At 49.8% G+C, this 20,268-nt stretch overlaps 1 protein-coding gene across 1 annotated transcript; it reads right to left on the minus strand.

Moving 5' to 3' along the window:
* Window positions 1-1,632: 1,632 nt before the first annotated feature.
* UPK1A (uroplakin 1A) lies at window positions 1,633-11,148 on the minus strand. The gene is made up of 9 exons (XM_060130795.1): window positions 11,068-11,148; window positions 10,882-10,982; window positions 10,379-10,470; window positions 8,664-8,864; window positions 5,386-5,460; window positions 5,145-5,252; window positions 3,263-3,442; window positions 1,864-1,947; window positions 1,633-1,784 (listed from the first exon to the last, which is right to left on the minus strand). Exons 1-9 carry the CDS (start codon window positions 11,100-11,102, stop codon window positions 1,740-1,742), a joined length of 921 nt encoding a protein of 306 aa, XP_059986778.1. The 5' UTR covers window positions 11,103-11,148; the 3' UTR covers window positions 1,633-1,739.
* Between the last annotated feature and the right edge of the window lie 9,120 nt (window positions 11,149-20,268).

Below are 20,268 nucleotides of genomic sequence, written 5' to 3' on the forward strand. Positions count from 1 at the left end.
TATTTTTTACTACTGTGTGTGGTATTCTAGAGAATAGACATAGCATAGCTAATTTAACCAGTCCCCTGCTGATGTTCATTTAGGTTACTGTAATGAACTTTCTAATTCTTTATACCATTATGATATCTTTTTATATCAGTTCACATAGATCTATCTTCTTTTTAACAGCCACAGAGAATTCCAGTCCAAGGATATAACATGAGTTGTACATCCCACCCCCTGCTGATGGAGGTTAGGTTGTTTCCAATTTTTCACCCTAATAGATTTGACCAATACAGTATATTTTTAAAAGCTGACATCTGAATTCAGCATTTGCAGACCATCTGCAGACCAGTAGAGTAGATGAGGACCCTGAGAAACCTCATTTGATGGGGAAGGAAGACAAACTCTCCTCACAGGGCCTAATTGCTGTAAAGTGGCCAGAGCATGAGCCTGCTTCAGAGAGGACAAAACAGCAGTGATGAGATTCTTAAACTGTTTGCTCTCAGGCACCTCTTAGAGAACCTTCTGGAAGCTTTAGTCCCTAGTAGGAGGATGTCTGTCACCTGTACTGGCCCAGCATCCCTGCACTCTGATTTTCCTTTGGTAAACAACCCCCTTTCCTAACACCACCCCTGGATGCATCCTTAGCAGGAATGTTAATCCACAGAGCCTGACCTTCCCCAACCAAAGAGTGGGTCTAGAACCTAAACCAAGTCAGTGAGATTTAATCCCTGACCTTGGCAAAGGTTATTGGGAAAGAGGCCCTTTCTCGCTGCTCTGTTGCCTAGCTATAAAGATGTAAGTCTGGTGTCGCCAGAGAAATCCTGCCTGAGAATGAAGCAGGTTTCCTGGAGACCCAGACTGAACCCCTGGATCCAGACATGCCTGAAGCTAGCCTTACTGACTCAGTTACATGAGCCAATACTTTCTATTTTGTGTTTCAGTCAATGCCAGTTGGGTTTCTGCCACTTCCATTGGAAGAGTTCTGGTTCATTCGCCTCGGCCTCCGAAGAAAACAAATTAACTCATTCAAGCAGTATTTATTGAATATCCATGCTCAGCCCTGTGCCAGGCAATACTGGGGATATTAAAGTAACCATAACAGAACTTGTCCCTCCCCTCATGGCAGTCCCAGTCTACCAGAGCTTAAATAGACAATCACAAACTACTCAGTGATGGTGACGACATCCAGCATGAAGAAGGAGCTCAGGGAGCTACTAGAGAGGCATCCGCGAGTGGGGTGGTAAGATCAGGGAAGGGTCCCCCCGCCAGGACAGGACTTCAAGTTGATACTGAAAGATGGGCCAGGAATCAGCCAAGTGAGATGGGGTTAAGGTCTAAGGGTCCGTGCACACATGTCCAGGGGTTTCAGGGCACCCCAACTCCCAGCAGGGCTCAGAAACCTGGTAAAACATCTTTGGAGGGGCCTGGTGGCGCAGCGGTTGAGAGTCCGCCTGCCGATGCAGGGGACACGGGTTCATGGCCTGGTCCGGGAAGATCCCACATGCCGCAGAGCGGCTGGGCCCGTGAGCCATGGCCGCTGAGCCTGCGCGTCCGGAGCCTGTGCTCCGCAACGGGAGAGGCCACAACAGTGAGAGGCCCGAGTACAGCAAAAAACAAACAAACAAACAAAAAAACTTTGGAGTGGAGGGAGGGAAGGGTGGAGGAGGTGGGGAAGGGAGAGGTGGGGCAGCGTCGCAGCTGGAGGGAGCAGGGGCAGGGGAGCTGAGTGTGCACGTGGGCTTCCCTTCTCTTCCTCACAACGTGCTGTAGAAACGCATGGCCATCAGCATCACAGGAAGCTGGAGGGGAGGAGGCAGGTGAGGGGCGCCCCAGCCTCACAGCCGCATCCCACCCAGCCCACAGGCTCCCGCCTCTCACCGTCCACATCAGGATGGCGAACCCAAACCATGAGATGCCCCACGTGTAGCTGTCGATGGCGTGGCCAATGTGTTCGAAGCAGCCCTGGGCAGGGGGAACATGGGGGTCTGAAAAAATGCCTGGGGAGGCTGGCTGCTGAAAGCAAGAGTCACTGGGCGCCCTTGGGAAAGTCACTTCCTGCCTCGAGCCTTGGTTTTCTTACCTGTGGGACCATGAGGAAGTGGGTTTCTCACCCTGGGGATCACGGCAGTGTCTCCCTCCCAGGGCGGTTTCAGGGAGCCAGGGATGTGATGTTAACCCAGGCCCTGCACAAGCAGGTGCTGCCCCGATGGTGCCTAGGACAGTCTGAGGGTGATTTTGTTTTGGGCTGGCTTTCCATGCTGCCCCCAAGTTCCAAGGATTTGAAATATGCCTTTAGGATCAGTCCAGTTCTGACAGCTCCTCATTTGGAGGTAAGGCTGAGTGGGCCCAGAGCCCCACACCTGTCGCCTTCATGTAGACCCCTGCTTGGCCCAACTTGGAAGCAGTCAAGAACAAAGGTTCTGGGTGTGTGCCCTGGAGTCAGGCGGGATGGAGCTGGGGGCCGGCTCTGCCGCTTGTTGGCTATGGGGCCTAGCCAGGATTCTGACCCTCTGAGCCTCAGTTTTGCTATCTGTGAAATGGCGATCTTTGACAGCACTGCCCTCCGAAAGCAGTCGTGGTGATGCTGTGAGATGATGCATGTGAGCGCTCTGCAGAGAGCCAGGGTACAAGGAAGGGCTGTCAGACTCTGGTGGCGGCGATGGTTTGCATACAGGCTCCCCTCTCCGTGACACCTGATCTAAGGCATGACGGTGAGCGCCCCCAGGCAGCGAAGGGGACCGGTTCTCCTCCTCTGGTTTCTCTCTCTGCCTCTGCACTCCCTTTGCAGGAGTTGAAGCACCTGGTTGGGGCCTGACTGCCTGAAATCACATCCCAACTCCATCCATCACTAGTGAGGCTCATCATCTATAAAATGAGGTAATTATAACCTTTACCTCATAAGGCTGTGGTGAGAATTAAATAAGGTAAAAACTTAAAGCACCTACAAGGAGGCCTGGTACAAAGTATCAGCTCAATAAATGTTGGTTGTTATTGGTGTTGTGCTGCTGATACTGTTATTGTTGCTTTTATCCCCAGACAACCTGAGAAAAGTTTCGGGCGCCGCCAGGTCTGGATCAGATCAAACCGGAACCGGGGTTCATCCTGCTGACTTGCAGAGGGAGGGAGGGACAGATGGAGAGTTGAGAGAGTCAGAGGGAGGGGAGAGAAGGAGAAAGCCAGATGGGAGGGAGGAGCAGACAGACAGACAGGGAGGGAAAAAGAAGAACCAGAGAGGGCCAGAGAGACCGACAGACACAGCAGGGGGGAGGAGACACACCTTGGTGAACAGGTAGTCCAAGTGGCCCAGGCGGCAGCCTTCTTCACTTAGGGGGATGAAGTTGCCAGTCCGTCGACAGCACAGCGGGGGCCAGGGGAACACCACCTCTGGGGTGGTGGCCCGGAAGGCTGATGTGAAGTTCACCCAATCCATGGGACCTGACGTGCCACAGCACTCTTGCTGGAGAGAGAGGCAGGGGTCAGGAGGACTCTGGCTCAGAGAGGACAGCCGCTCCCCTGAGGTCACACAGCGAGGAAGGATAAGGTTGGCCTGCACTTCCCCACATCCTGGGCCTCCTCGAAGAGGGGCAGCAGTGTCTGTGTGTGGGCAAAGGAGCAGAAGATACTGGTCCCAGCACCCCGAGGCTGATGGGGGATTTGGCTCAAACCCACACTCGTGATTTATTTTAAATATTTTTTGAAAAAAAAATTCATTGGAAAAAAAAATTTTTTTAATTAGTTGTCAACAAAACCTGAGGTAAATGACACCAAAAGGCAGATTTCTGGCTTCTCCTGACCCCCGTGGGTGTTTAATTTGTGACTCTCAAATGATGAAAACATAGGCTCCTTCAAACCTGGGTCTCAGTCCAGGCTAGCTGCATGACGAACCAAACGAGAACCTCAATTTCCCTTGGGTCCTCAATATTCTCCTCTTGTGCTGCCGTATCTTGTTGAGTTTAATTAAGAACGTGGCTTCTGGAAGCTGGCAGCCTGGGTTTGAGTCCTTTTGTTTCTGTGACCTACCAGCTGCGTGACCTCGTGCAAACCCTCAGCTTCCTGCCTTGGTTTCCTCACTGCTAAAGAGCTGATCTTCTTTATGGACTGGTTGTGAGGATTAAATAAGCTTGAAAGTGCTTTGAATGGCGCTAAACAAAAGATAGTGCTCTTTAATGTTTTTTTGTTTGTTTGTTTTTGTTTTTGTGGTACGCAGGCCTCCCACTGCTGCGTTGCGGAGCGCAGGCTCCTGACGCGCAGGCTCAGCGGCCATGGCTCACGACGGGCCCAGCCGCTCCACAGCATGTGGGATCCTCCCGGACCGGGGCATGAACCCGTGTCCCCTGCATCGGCAGGCGGATTCTCAACCACTGCGCCACCAGGGAAGCCCTGTTGTTATTTTTTTAATTGAACAATTCTTCTTCTTCTTTTTTTTTTTTTTTGGCAGCTCCCTCGCTGATATGCAGATCTTAGTTTCCCAGCTAGGGATCAAACCCGTGTCCCCTACGGTGGAAGCATGGAGTCGTAACCACTGGACCACCATCTGTTATTATTATTACTATTGTTACTATTAAGACAGCAGGTGTGGACTTCCCTGGTGGCCCAGTGGTTAAGAATCCTCCTGCCAATGCAGGGGACATGGGTTTGAGCCCTGGTCTGGGAAGATCCCACATGCCGCGGAGCAACTAAGCCCGTGCGCCACAACTACTGAGCCTGTGTGCCGGAACTACTGAAGTTCGCGTGCCTAGAGCCCATGGTCCTCAACAAGAGAAGCCACCGCAATGAGAAGCCCGCGCACCTCAACCAAGAGTAACCCCTGTTCGCTGCAACTAGAGAAAGCCCACGCACAGCAGTGAAGACCCAACGCAGCCAAAAAAAAAAAAGACAGCATGTGCAATGGTTAAGAGCAGGGGCTCTGGATCTACGTTTGGATCCCAGCTCTGCCCCTTACCAACCATATGACCCTGGGCAAGTGACTTTCCCTCTTTTGGGCCTGTTTTCATCCCAAAAATGGCAAGGACCAGAGCCTCTCCCTCATAAGAACCACAGGAGTGGATATCATCTACCGGTGGGCATAATGGGAGCCCTAATGGGGGCCATAATGGGAGACCTGGTCAGAGCCTCAGCTCTTCCAGCCCTCCCCACCCATCCTGCCTACCCTCACCCACCTCAATCATGATGCGATCCCAGAGGCGGGTGAGTTCCCGGCCCTGGTCCGAGTCTGCACTGTAGAAGGTCAGCATCTGCTTGGTGATCAGGGATGGGCTGGACACCATCTGCAGTGGGCCGGGAAGAACAGGGTCCAGCGGGGCTGGGTGGGGAGAGAGATCGACCTCCACTGCCGGCCCAAGACCCTCACCAAACTCCCCCTGGAAGTCATGCCCCTCCCCTGTCCTCCCCCCGACTCACATAGTCTCGGTGGGTGTAGGACGTGATGCAGGAGGCGCACTCAAAGATGTAGACGGTGAGCATGAGCACCAGGTACTGCACAGAGACGGAGGGAGGGTCACAGGGACAGCCCTGGCAGGGCAAAGCCTGTGGAGTCACACCCCTCAAGGGATGGATCCGTGATGGGAATGCAGTTTTTTTTTTTTTGGCCATGCCCCGACCAGGGATGGAACCTGGTCCTGGTGGCAAAAGCACCGAGTCCTCACCACTGGACCGCCAGGGAATTCCCAGAAACACAATTTTTAAAAAAGTATAGGACATGCATAAAGAAGATGTGGCACATATATACAATGGAATATTACTCAGCCATCAAAAGGAACGAAACTGAGTTATTTGTAGTGAGGTGGATGGACCTAGAGACTGTCATACAGAGTGAAGTAAGTCAGAAAGAGAAAAACAAATACCGTATGCTAACGCATAATATGGAATCTAAAAAAAAAAAAAAAGGTCATGAAGAACCTAGGGGCAGGATGGGAATAAAGATGCAGACCTACTAGAGAATGGACTTGAGGACACGGGGAGGGGTAAGGGTAAGCTGGGACAAAGTGAGAGAGTGGCATGGACTTATAAATACTACCAAATGTAAAATAGATAGCTAGTGGGAAGCAGCCGCATAGCACAGGGAGATCAGCTGTTGCTTTGTGACCACCTAGAGGGGTGGGATAGGGAGGGTGGGAGGGAGACGCAAGAGGGAGGAGATATGGGGATATATGTATACGTATAGCTGATTCACTTTGTTATAAAGCAGAAACGAACACAACATTGTAAAGCAATTATACTCCAATAAAGATGTTAAAAAAAAAGTATAGGACAATGTGAATGGAAACATCTACGTGGGGGATATACAGGTGTTCACCGTGCAAGTCTTTACCTTTTCTGTATGTTTGAAATTTTTAAAAATAAAACGTTACAGGACAATGCAATCAACAAAAATATGTAAGGTATTCCCTTAACTGTTAACTGTTGGCTTGGATGCAGTAAAATGAATGCCTACTGTAGAAAAGAAAAAAAGAAAGACATTCCTGAGACAACCAGGGACATCTGAACACAGATTGGGTATTGGAAGATAGATAGGAAGGGACTGGGGTGAATTTTGCACGATGTGCCCGCAGTATGGTGATTGGGGAAAGCAAAACAAAACAAAAAACCCCAAACCTGGGCTTCCCTGGTGGCGCAGTGGTTGAGAGTCTGCCTGCCTATGCAGGGGACACGGGTTCGTGCCCCGGTCCTGGAGAGGCCACAACAGTGACGGGCCCGCGTACCGCAAAGAAAAAAGAAAAAACCCAAACCTGAAAGAGCTCTTTAATTGGTGTTTAATGAAAATGATTTTTCTGATCCTCAGCTGTCCCCTCCCCTCCCCCTGAAAGCAACAGGGCTGGGGTGTGGGCGTGCCAGCTCCGCTGCCCGGACGAGATGATGTGGCCACGCATGCCTGGCTGCTTTAAAACCACGTCCTATCACTCAGAGAAATGTGCACGCAGCTATTCACAGGGAAGTGACCTGGTGTCTGGAATGTGCTTCAAAATACCCCAGGAAAGAAAAATGTGGGCAGGCAGAGGGTAGGGGTAGAGGGGACGATGTGCGGGTGATATTGTGGAAACCAGGTGAGAGGTACACAGGGGGCATCGTGCCGTTCACTCTAGTCTGTTTGAAATTTCCCATAACAAAAAAAAAATCTGTGTCTTAGTTAATGACAAACTAATAGGAGAGACAGACACAGACCTTTTTTCTTTTACTAGTTGGGTGAACTTTTAGGACTTTGGTTAAATTGTTCTGCCAGAGAACTAGATGCAGGAAAGAAAGAAAAAAAGAAGAAGAAAAGGAAAGGAAAAGAGCCTTTCCATGGCTCCACGTTACTCATAGAGAAGCCAAAGCCTTTACCAAGGCCTGCAGGTCCACCTGATAGGCCCACCTCCGCTCTCTCCCCTCTCTCCCCTCAAGGCCAGCAAACCTCCCCCCCCACCCCCTGGCTGCTGTTCTCCTCCCCTGTCCGTCCTCAGTTCCTCTCACTCACTCACTCACCCCCACTTGGCTCCAGCCACACTGAACTCCTGTCCCCTCTGGCTTCAGAGCCTTTGCTCTTGCTGTTCCCTCCACCTGGAATGCTCTTCCTGCAGATACTCATGCGGCTCACTCCCTTATCAATCCCCCGCACCCCCCCCACCAGCCCCCGCCCCGGGTCTTCACTTTCTCTGCCTGCAAGATCTTCCCTTTCCCATCCCCAGCTCCAGCTCTCCCTTGCCTGGTCACTGTCTCCCCCATGAGAGTATCCTCCCCCACAGCAAGGGCTTTTATGGTTTGCTCACAAAATAGCCTAGCGCCCAGCGCAGGGTTTGGCACACGGTTCTTGCTGTATAAACATTTGTGGATTGGATAAGTAGCTGCTCCTGGGAATCCAAAAAGCCCTCAGCTGGGGAAAACCCAGCGTTGGCTCTGTGTCAGTGGGGCCAGGATTGGAATCCCTGGTCTCCCTATCATCTGGGCTGTGGGCCTCTTTGAACCTCAGTTTCCCCATCTGGTAAATGGGCAGAGAAGCACTAACTTCAGACGGATTCTGGGAGGATTGAAGGAGCTCATTTTCTAAACTGCTTAGCCTAGTGGCAGAACGTGAGAGGTACTTGGGGAGTGTGGGTTATTGCTGTGGGCAGAGATTAGGAGCCTAGGCTCAAGCACTGAAGTGCTCAGGTTTAAATCCTGGCTCTGTCACTCACTTGCTGTGCCACCCTGGATAAGTGGATTCCCTTCTCTGAGCCTCAGTTTCAACTCTGTCAAATGGGCCATGAAGATGATGATGATGATGAAGGTGATGACGGTACCTCACGGTGGGTTGTGAGGAGCAAATGAACTAATCTATGTAAAGCACGTAGAATGCAGTGAGCGCTCATTAAATGGTTGCTGTGCTATTATTATTGTCATTGTTATCAACAGAGCTCCCGAGCACAGACCCTGGAGACCAACCAGCTGAGGTTCAAATCCCAGTCCTGTTACTTAAGAGCCATCCTCCCAGGCAGAGCTGCCTTCCCTGCCTCCCCTGTGCCCCAGTTTTCTTTGCAAAATGGGGGTAACAGCTGAGCCTAGGTTGTTAGGTTATGGGCAGATTAACTGACCTGATTGCCACGAGGCCCAAGCGTGGTACCATGCGGAACACACACTAGTAGCTGCGGTGTGGTTGTTATTACGACTCTGTGAGGATGACTTTTGTGCCCAGCCGTCCCCATCCCTTCCTCCTGGGGCCTCACCGTGAGCATCATGGACCGGTGGCGGGAGAGCACTGCGCCCACACCAAAGCTGGCCACCACGAAGAAGGAGAAGCCGCAGAAGATGGCGATCCAGGCACCAGCGAAGACGTCATCCTTGCCCGAGACGCCCATCAGTGGGTACACGCGGTACTGGTCGGCGGTCACCCATACCGTTTCAGCAAACAGGGCCAGGCCTGACAGCTGGACAGGGCAGCCGGTTAGCAAGGCCTGCACAGGGGCAGCAGCCACGGTTCCATGAGTCTCCGTGAGAAGGGCCTTCCCCATTCTGAGCCTCTACTGCCCTCTTGGTAAAGTGGGCACATAGTAAGAGTGGCAAAGATGTCACCTTCCATGAGCAGGGATGAAGGTGGGCAGGAGGCCATGAGGGAAGGGAGGACCCAGCCAGATCTCCGCCCCCACCCACACCCCAGCTGCCAGTGGCTTCAAGGATACAAAGAGACGCTACATGCAAAGCCTGGCGCTCATGACTGGTACCGAGGAGACGCTAGGTTAGCCCGCCTCCCCTGAAGAGCGTTGCTATTCCCTGATGAGGGGAGCCTGGCCATGGCCAGAACTATTACAAAAGCATCAACGCTTTGATCCAGCAATTCCACTTGCAGGAGTCAATCCTCCAGATACACCTGCCCAGGCAGGAAAATCACACACCCACAAGGTTATTCCCCGCAGCACCGTGGGTAAAGGAGCCAGGATGCCACATAATGGAGGGCTGGGCGGTTGTGGAAAAGGACAGGGAGGCTGTCTGAGGACTCATGTGGACAGAGAATGTGCACAGGAGGAAATGGGAGGCACGGAGCAGGGTGTGGAATGAGCTACGTTTGGGGCAAGAAAGGGGAGAAAATAGGTATATAGGTTCCTATTTGCTTGTATTTGCTTAAAGAAATATTGGAGAAAATAAAAATCTGGTTACCTGTTGGGATGGGGAACAAGGAGAGAGGAAGACGGCTCAGTGGATACCTTTGCCAACAATCAAACTAACTCTCATATAGAGTATTTACTGTGTGTGTTGGTCCTTGAAACTGCTTTCTGTATGATAATCATCGTTGTTACCAGCTCTCCTGCACTACTGCTGTTATGGCCAACACAGAGAGCAACCACGTGTGCCAAATTCTGGCCTAAGCACAAATCCAATAACTCATTTTATCCTCTCAGCATTCCTATTTTATCTCCATCTTACAGATGAGAACACTGAGGCCCAGAGAGGTTACATCACTGGCCCCAAGTCCCACAATAGAAAGTGACAGAGCTGGGATTTGAACCCAGGCTGTCTGGCTCCAGAGCCATGTACAGGTATCACGTAATTAAAAGACATTGTTATTATACATTACTATTGGACTCCTGTGCACCAGTCGGGCACCTTACGTCCATAATCATGTTAATGATGATAGCTGGCACTGGTCAAGCACTTTTTTTGAGCTGAGGGCCATACATGGATTAATCCACACAACAATGCCCACAGTGTGGACATAATTTATAAATGGGGAAACAGGCACAGAGAAGTAAAGTCGCTTACTCAAGGTCACACAGCTGGGGAGAGGCAGAGCTGGGATTCGAATCGGGGCTTTTCTGACTTGAGAGCCAGGCGACACTGGCCATTAGGTGAGTCCTGAGCCCTCAGCTGTCCCACTCCCAGGCTCAGGACCGCCCCCCTCCTCTTCACCCGCCCACTGGGCTCCCAGCCCCAGGGAATGTCTCACCAGAATAATGATGTTTCCCACGACCAGCAGACCCACCACAACTGGAGACCCCTTCTCTGTTGTTGCTGCTGCTGCAGAAGCCATAGTCTTGCCTGGGACACACGAGCCGGGATGAGGCCAGGCAGGGGCCGGGAGAGGACCCACTGCCCCATTCCACACCCCAGCTGCCAGGGGCTGCTGCCAGCTCTCTGATGGGCCCAAGCCAGTACCAAGTGCGCCCAGCTTCCCACAACCCCAGCAGTGGGCCATTTTACAGAGGAGGAGGGAGTTCCCTGGTTGGTCCAGTGGTTGGGAGTCCACGCTCCCACTGCAGGGGACATGGGTTCAATCCCTGGATGGGGAACCAAGATCCCACAAGCTGAGTGGCTTGGCCAAATAAAAAAGAAGAAATGAAGCCTTGGGTGGGGCAGTCACTGGCCAGAGCTCAGGGCTGCCCCCCACCCCTAGCCTCAGACCTCCCCAGCTGCCCCTGCCCATCCAGACCCCCAGAGCCCCGTCCTCACCTTCTCTGCCTGAAGCCTCTCTGGCCAGGCCCTCCCACAGTGCCTCCCTATATATGCCCAGGCCCCTCCTTGGGCCAGTTTCCTGGAAGGGGGGAGGGTGTCTGGAGGAGGGGACAAGAGGTCAAGCCGGCAGATCAGTGTGGGAGAACAGTTTTATGAGACCCCTCCCCCAAGTGATTTACAGACCTGAAATTCCAGATTTTGCTAATATCTGGCCACATGAGCAAGGTGAAATGCAGGGGCCTCTGGTTCCCAGTCTGTCATGGTGGTGGAGGGGGGCGGGGTGGAGAGGGCGAGTGCACCACCTGATGTCTCTCCTCAGGACTAGGGCCTTCCTGGGAGGAGGGAGAGATCCAAGTCAAACCCACACGTGAGGGGACTTTCCTGGTGGCACAGTGAATCCACCTGCCAAGGCAGGGCACACGAGTTCGAGCCCTGGTCCAGGAAGATCCCACATGCCGTGGAGCAAGTAAGCCCGTGCGCCACAACTACTGAGCCCGCGCTCTAGAGCCCGCGAGCCACAACTACTGAAGCCCATGCGCCTAGAGCCCATGCTCTGCAACAAGAGAAACCACCGCCATGAGAAGCCGGCGCACCGCAAGGAAGAGTAGCCCCCCCCGCCCCCCCTCCCCCCGCCCCCCCCTCCCCCCGCCGCCAGAACTAGAAGAAAGGAAGCCCGGGAGCAAAACAGCCACAGATAAATAAATAAATAAATGAATAATTAAAAAAAAACCCAACAAACAAAAAACACACGCGTGTCCGCAATCCCAGAATTGCATCCTCTACGGGTGGCTCCACCTCTCCAAGGCTGGGAGCCCAAGGGGAGGTCTAGGCAGGGACCCAGGCAGGCAAGGGCAGCTGGATGAGGCAGGGAGGTGGGAGGAGACGAGGCAAGTGGGAGGGATGATCGGGACGCTGGTGCTCGGTCTCTGCGCTGAGGGGATGGATGGAAGGAGATGCGTGTGTGACGGGATTTTGAGATGAGTGTTCAACGAGCAAGCGGGGAGAGGAGTGTGCAAGCAAAAGGGAGGGGCACCCTGAATGGGCTTGGTGGGAGGCCCCCCCACCATCACCACACACGCGCGGACAAAGCAGGGTCACAGCGAGGTGGAGCCGTGGGTGGAAATGTCTTCAGTTTGCGGGATCGAAGAGACCTCGGTTCAAATCCCAGTTCTGCCTACTCTGTGCCGCGCGACCTGGCGTGTGCATTTGCCCATCTGCAGAATGGGTACCATCAGACCACTTTCCTGGGCGGCGGTGGGAACTGAGGGCGGGGATATCTGCAAAGGGTGTCTTCGGGCCTGGTGTGCAGTGGGCAGCCGCGCCTCACCAGCAGTGCTCCGGAGCAGCCCACGGTCTCTCCGGTGGCGCCCCCTAGTGTCAAAAGGCTGATCCTGCAGGCGAAAAGGGTGACTTGGGCCCGGCCTTCCCCAGAACTTTTCAACCCGGAGAGCTAGGGCATTTGCTTGGTTTTCTCTCTGTGCTTTGGCTTTCCCCAGTGAGAAATGGGCAAACAAATGGAACTTAAAATTCAATCGTCAAGATACTGGCTTGGTAATAAGACTCATGAGATGTTTTCCGATTAAAATGGATAATTTGATTTTTAGTCAATCCACTATACATTTAAAATAGTTTTTCTAATAATGTATATAACCTGTCAAATACATTTTATAAGTTTTAGCTAAAGTAACTTGCAAAATAATAGGACCATGCTAATAATATGAAATATTTTTATTTTCAAATAGTTGATAACTATAAGCAATTGGAAGTTATATAAAATGTCTGATAAAAGCAAAAAATTTTCATCAATGGAGGCATATGTCACCTGTTGTAAAAGGGATTCATTTTGTTCTGAAACAAGAACCCAGTGTGTTTTGATGTCAAACTTGAATTTTCACTATTCTTTCTTACTTTTATATAAGCTAGTCTTCAAAACAATAAAATTTGAAGTGCTAATTACTCAGATGCTCAGAAGGTTGATGATAAAAATCACAACGCCAAGATCTCCTAAAGATGACATATGCCTATGCTATGATCCGGCCATTTGTCCCTGGAAATTCCCCTACTTCCGTCTACCAAAGGCTGTGAGTGTATTCATAGCAGCCCCACACTGGAAACCACCCAAGTGTCCCTTAACAGGAGGATGGATAAGTCCATGATGGTACATGCATATAATGGATACTATTCAGCAACAAAAGGGAACGAACTATGGATACACGCAACCACTGGGATGAATCTCAAAAGCATTACGCTAAATGAAAAAAAAGCCACTCAAAAGACTACCACTGTATGATTCTAGATAGGAAGTTCTAGAACAGGCAAAACCAATCTAGAATGATAAAAGTCAGGGAGTGGTTACCCTTGGGAACATGTGACTAGGCGGGGGGACAGGAAGGGGGCTTCTCTTTCTTGATTTGGACGCTGGTTACACAGGGATATTCAGATTGTGAAAATTCATCAAGCGGTACACTCACGATAAGTGCACTTTTCTGTATTTTTTTTTATTCCAATGCCTTATTCTAAAGAGGGTAGATCCTTTCAAAAGAAACATATTCAATGTGTTAAAAGTGGTGTTTTCGAAAGAGGGCACATGAGATAATTTTAGACATTCCATGGACATGAGATGAAATGGCATGAAATGATACAAAATTCATATGACGAGAAGATGAGCCATTTCTAACCAGTTGAAGGTGCCATGGAGAAAGGCTCAGTAATTTCATGCTACTGTGTCCTAAACATCTCCCCTTTCTTGCTTAGAGCAGGTTTCAACAGGCCTCAGTGTCTCACTAGAATTTAATAGTAACATATTTTCATTGTATTTATTCTTAGGATGTTTTGTTTTCCATGGGCAGTGGTGAAAGGAAAGTTTTCTCAAACTTTTTAATTATAAAATATTTCAACTGGGCTTCCCTGGTGGCGCAGTGGTTGAGAGTCTGCCTGCCGATGCAGGGGACACGGGTTCGTGCCCCGGTCCGGGAAGATCCCACATGCTGCGGAGTGGCTGGGCCCGTGAGCCATGGCCGCTGAGCCTGCGCATCCGGAGCCTGTGCTCCGCAACGGGAGAGGCCACACAGTGAGAGGCCCGTGTACCGCAAAAAAAAAAAAAAAAAAAAAAAATTCAACTATACAAGAAAACGTTGGGATAATGTAACCTACAGCTACATCCTTACATCCCAGCTTTGTCAAATCTAAGTATTTTCTGTATTCACAGCAGATCGTTTTCTTAAGGTGCATACATTGCAGACGGCATTTGAAGCCACCTGATCCCGCCCCAGAGACAACTTCACTACTAAATTTGGGACTCGGACTTCCCTGGTGGAGAGGTGGTTAAGAATCCTCCTGCCAATGCAGGGGACATCGGTTTGATCCCCTGGTCTGGGAAGATCCCACATGCCACGGAGCAACTAAGCCCGTGTGCCACAACTACTGAGCCTGTGCTCTAGAGCCTGTGAGCCACAACTGCTGAGCCCGTGTGCCACAACTACTGAAGCCTGCGCGCCTAGAGCCTGTGCTCCGCAACAAGAGAAGCCACCGCAACAAGAAGGCCGCGCAGTGCAACAAAGAGTAGCCCCAGCTCGCCGCAACTAGAGAAAGCACGCGCACAGCAATGAAGACCCAACACAGCCAAAAATAAATAAATAAATAGATAGATAGATAGATAGATAAATCTGGGACTCATCCTCCTCCACACCCTTCCCTCGTCTTCCTTTTCAGATCACAGGTGTCCTGGATTGCGTTAATCCCACACCCTCAGTTTATAGTTCATTATCCCCCACAAGATACTTCTTGATTTAAATTTTTTTTAAGTGAATGGTTTTTTTTTAATTAATTTTATTTTTGGCTGCATTGGGTCTTTGCTGCTGCACGCGGGCTTTTCTCTAGTTGCGGCGAGCAGGGGCTACTCTGTTGCGGTGCGCAGGCTTCTCATTGCGGTGGCTTCTCTTGTTGCGGAGCACGGGCTCTAGGCGCGCGGGCTTCAGTAGTTGTGGCTCGCGGGCTTAGTTGCTCCGCGGCATGTGGAGTCTACCTGGAGCAGGGCTCGAACCTGTGTCCCCTGCACTGGCAGGCGGATTCTCAACCACTGCGCCACGAGGGAAGCCCCCTTTATTTAAATTTAATGTATTTCCTCATATCTCCATATCCTAGTCTCTTTCGGTGCCCCTCCCCCCACTGGCAAACATTCTAATATTCTCATATATATCTTTTTTGGTTGAGTGGGTTCTTGCAAAAGGGATCCCAGTATTTCCTGCTCATGTCTTTTCTAATTGACATACCCATGATTGTGTTAAATAGCTCATCCTATTCTTACTTTTCTTGCTGAGCACCACAGTTTTATTAAGGTCCGTCCATGTGACTCCGGGCACACTGAGTCCATGGCGTCTGAGAGTTGCTTGGGGCCCCTCTGGTGTGCATCCTCCACAGTTTACTGTCTCCTCCCCAGACAGGGCAGTCAGGCTACTTCCAACTCCCTCACCACACTACTCCCACTGGTAATAATGCTGCAATGAACCCCCTCATGCTTGGCCCGGTAGAGACTTGTGTGTCTCTTTCTTAGGGAGCAGAATTGCTGGGTCCTGGATATGTATGTGGCAGTTTGCTTTCCACAAAGGCCGTCCCGTTCCACACTCCAACCAACAGTTCACGGGGGTTCTTGTATCCTTTCCTCAGCACCCACCCTTGATATTACTCAGTTTTCTAGTTTTTGACAAGAGTAATTCAGTGTAAAGTGGCACCTGCTGTTATTTCAATTCTCTCTTGTTTTATTACTGATGGTTTTGAGCATCTTTTCGTATGTCTGTTAGCATTTTGGATTTCTACTCCTATGCACGCGTTCATATTTTTAATATATATGCATATATTCATTGACAACGTATAGAATAGTTTTAGATTTTTTGGTAAACTTTACATAAATTGTATCCTACGGTACATGCAATTGAGTTTTTCCACCGCAACACTATGCTTTTTAGATTTATCCATCACATATGTGGCTCTACTTCATCCAGTTTTTTGCAAGAATATGTCATAGGTTGTTTCCTTTCCAAATGAATTCATTTTATCAGAGAGGATATAGAAAAGTGCCGTCAGCGGCAGCCCAGAGGTGTGCAGACTTGGCAACGCTCTGAAACCTGAAGTTTGGGTGTCAAGGTAATAGAGAAAGGCTGAAATCCCAGGTGCTCCTTTGGGTCAGCTGAGCAAGGGAGGGCCTGAAATTCACGGGTAGGGGTGTGAGAGGTGGGCATCACGCCCAAGAAAGGGACGCTTCAGAGCTGGGTGGGGCCAGTGTGATGTGTGGCTGGAGGAGAAGAGAGGAAGGGAGGGAGAGGGAGAGGGAGAGAGAGAAGTCGGGGAGACAAGGACGTGGTGTGAGGTGGTGAAGCAAGGAGGAAAGCACTAGGGTGGGACAGTCAAAAGGCCTTCTTATTTCTTTCTCAGATTTACTGAGCACCAAGTATGTGATCAGGCCTGAACTAAGCATTAAGGGTCTGATGCACGTACTGAATTTTCTCATGCCCAGCCCTGTGGGGCGCGATGCTGGGAACACAGTGGCGATCAGGCTGGCTCTGTCCCTGTCATCACAAGCTCACGGAAGAATGGGGGGGGGGACAGACACTCACCAGAGAGTGACAACTCAGCATGGTCAGGGGGATGCTGAAGTGACCAAGGCATTGAGGGAGGAAGCACAGGCAGAAGGGTCAGGGCCACCATGGGGAAAACAAAGGAGAATGTGTGAGCCCAGAGGAAGTGCCTGAGCCAGCCCAGGGCGTACAGGAAGGCTTCCTGGAGGAAGGGACGTTGGAGGAGGAGACTGAGGCTGGCAGTTAAACAAAAGGCAGGAAAGAACATTCCTGACAGAGGGAGCGTGACATATACATACAAGGGAATATTGTTCAGCCTTCGAGAAGTAGGAAATCCTGCAATAGACGACAACATGGATGAACCTGTAGGACATGGTGCTAAGTGAAATAAGCCAGCCACAGAAGAACAAATAGTGCATAATTCCACTTATAAGAGGTGACAAAAATAGTCAAACTCATTAAAGCAGAAAGTAGAATGGTGGTTGCCAGGGGCTGGGAGGGGAGGAAAATGGGGGAATTACTAATCAATGGGTATAAAGTTTCACTTATGTAAGATCAATAAATTCTAAAGGTCTGCTATACAACATTGTGCTTACAGTTAACCATACTATACTGTACACTTAAAAATCTGTTAAGGGGGGGCTTCCCTGGTGGCACAGTAAAGAATCCGCCTGCCAATGCAGGGGACACGGGTTCAAGTCCTGGTCCAGAAAGATCCCACATGCTGTGGAGCAACTAAGCCCGTGAGCCACAGTGACTGAGCTTGCGCTCTAGAGCCACAACTACTGAGCCTGCGTGCCACAACTACTGAAGCTCGTGTGCCTAGAGCTCATGCTCCCCAACAAGAGAAGCCACCGCAATGAGAAGCCCGCACACTGCAACGAAGAGTAGCCCCCGCTCACCGCAACTAGAGGAAGCCCGTGCGCAGCAACAAAGACCTAATGCAGACAAAATAGATAAATAAAATAAATTTATTTTAAAAAAATAAATAATCTGTTAAGGGAATTCCCTGGTGGTCCAGTGGTTAGGACTCAACGCTTTCACTGCGGAGGTCCTGGGTTCAATCCCTGGTTGGGGCACTAAGATCCCGTAAGCCGTGTGGTGCAGCTAAAAAAAAAACCAACTGTTAAGAGAGTAGATCTCATGTTAAGTGTCCTACACACACACACACACACAAAGACAGTGAGAAGGAAAAGTTCCTTGATGTGTCCACAGCCCAGAAAGGAGACCAATGTATCAGGAGCACATCATATCTAGAGAGCATTTTCAACACACAGGGCACTGCTCTAAGCACTTCACATATAGTATCAGGCACTGTTCTAGGCACTTTACACATAGCATCCCATTTAATCTGCACAACAGTCCAACGAGGAAAGTGTCATTAACTTCATTTTACAGATGAGGAAACCGTGACACAGAGAGGTCAAGTAATTTGCCCAAGGCCTCAGAGCTAGTAAGTGGTAGAGCTTGCATTTGAACTGAGACAGCCTAGCTCTAGTGCCCACCTTAACCACTACACTACACCATATGGCCTCTCTGGGTGATACTGACTCTGCTGGAATATTTTCCTTTTTTTTAAGCCAAGAAAACGTATTCGGGGAATTCCCTGGCAGTCCAGTGGTTAGGACTCCTCGCTTTCACTGCCAAGGGTCTGGGTTTAATCCCTGGTCGGGGAACTAAGATCCCACAAGCCACATGGTGTGGTCAAAAAAAAAGAAAGAAAAGAAAAAGAAAAAAGAAGAAAACATATTCATGCATTACTTGTACAATTTGAAAAAGTTCAAGAATATCAGATTGACAAGGAATGATTTCCAGATACTATTATTAATGGAGAAAAGCAAGGTTCAGAACACCAGGAACAGCAGGCTACTATGTTGGGTAGGCAGATAGGAGGGAGGATCTGCTTGCAAATGCATAAACTATCTTTGGAAGGACACACAAGAAACCAGTGATAGCAGTCACCTCGTTGTGGCTAGAGGAGAAGGTGGGGAAATGACTGATTTTTCCTGCATATTTTTGTACCTTTGTAAAAGTTGAGAGAGTGATGTTATCAAAATGGTGAAATAGGAGTTTTTCTACCATCGTCCCCCAAAAGTGATTTTGAAAATCACTCACAGATGAGAAGTCTGGGTATCCAGCACACTGCTGGGGGAAATAAAAAATCCAAGGTTCGATGCTCTGAAAAGGAATACTGAGTTTTGCATAACTGGGGGCGGGTGGTGGAGCAGGGAGTGGCAGGGAGAATAGCAGCCAGGGCTCTCAGAAAGCATCAAAGGGACTCGGATCCTAGTAACCACATCACAGACAGTGGGAAGACTGCGCATGAGCCACTGGGGGTGCCTCGCCTGTGGTTCCCCCACAGCTGGCCCACAGCACCTCCAGTGCTCTGCGTGCCTCATCCACACACATTCCCATCTCACGACCAGCTCCCTGTGCACACCCTTGAGGGCTGTGAGAGTGAGCCTCTGCAGATGGCTACTGAGCGCATGCAGAAAGTCAGCCATCTCTGGGGGATTAGGAGAAAGCAAATGAACTTGGGCATTCAGCACAGTCCTAGGGAAAGCAAACAGGAGGTTGTCAGCTTTCAGTCTGGCTTTGCAGCGTTGATAGAAGGCATACAGTCTTAAGAATTCCCCCTCAAGCGGGAACAAGAAATGATGGAGCAGGGGTATCCATAGAAAAGTCCTGAGAAAGCCTCAGAATCCCTGCCAGGGCTGATGGAAGGTATTGCTCATCTGAAGCCAGTCAGTAAGACTGAAGGAGGTGAGCAATTCTTCAAAAGCGAAGGAAGCAATGCAAGACTTCAAGGAACATGAAAAATCAAGGAAACATGACACCACCAAAGGAACACAATAATTTTACAGTAACCAACCCCAGTGAAATGGAGATCTGTGGTGTTCCTGATATGGAATTTTAAAAAATTGTTTTAGGGAAGCTTTTCTTGAGCTACAAGAAAAGACAATTCAATGAAATCAAGAAAACAATACAGAAAATGAGAAGTTTAACAGAGACACAGAAATTATAAAAGAGAACCAAACAGTTCTGGAGCTGAAGACTACAATGAATAAACTGAAAAATGGAGTAGAAAGCATCAACATAGCTTTGATCAAGTAGAAGAAAGAATCTGTGAAGTAGAAGAAGGTTCAATTGAAATTTCCAGACAGAACGAAGAAAAATGAATGAAAACGAGTGAAGAAAGCCTGTGTGAACTATCGGATACCATTAAGAGAAATAAATTATGCATTACTGGAGTCCCAGAAGGAGAAGCAACAGAGAAAGGGGGAGAAAGCTTATTAAAAGAAAAAATGGCTGAGAACTTCGCAAAACTGAAGAGCAATTTGGACATTCAAATTCATTAATCTCATAAGCTTCCCCCCAGTTTTTAAAAAATACTTTATTCCAGTACAGTTTATTTTCTTAATCTTTTTGGCTGCGCTGGGTCTTCGTTGCCGTGCTCGGCTTTCTCTAGTTGCGCCAAGTGGGGGCAACTCTTCGTTGCGGTGCGCGGGCTTCTCATTGCGGTGGCTTCTCTTGTTGCAGAGCACAGGCTCTAGGCACGCGGGCTTCAGTAGTTGTGGTGCACGGGCTTAGCTGCTCCGCGGCATGTGGGATTTTCCAGGACCAGGGATCGAACCTGTGTCCCCTGCACTGGCAGGCAGATTCTTAATCACTGCGCCACCAGGGACGTCCCTCCCCCAAAATTTCAACTAAAACACACACTCACACACACACACACACACACACACACACAAAACGTCTCCCAGACACAATAAAACTGTCTAAAATGAAAAACAAAGGCAGGATGTTAAAA

This window comes from Lagenorhynchus albirostris, chromosome 19, assembly GCF_949774975.1.
Source record: "Lagenorhynchus albirostris chromosome 19, mLagAlb1.1, whole genome shotgun sequence".
Taxonomy (NCBI): Eukaryota; Metazoa; Chordata; class Mammalia; order Artiodactyla; family Delphinidae; genus Lagenorhynchus; species Lagenorhynchus albirostris.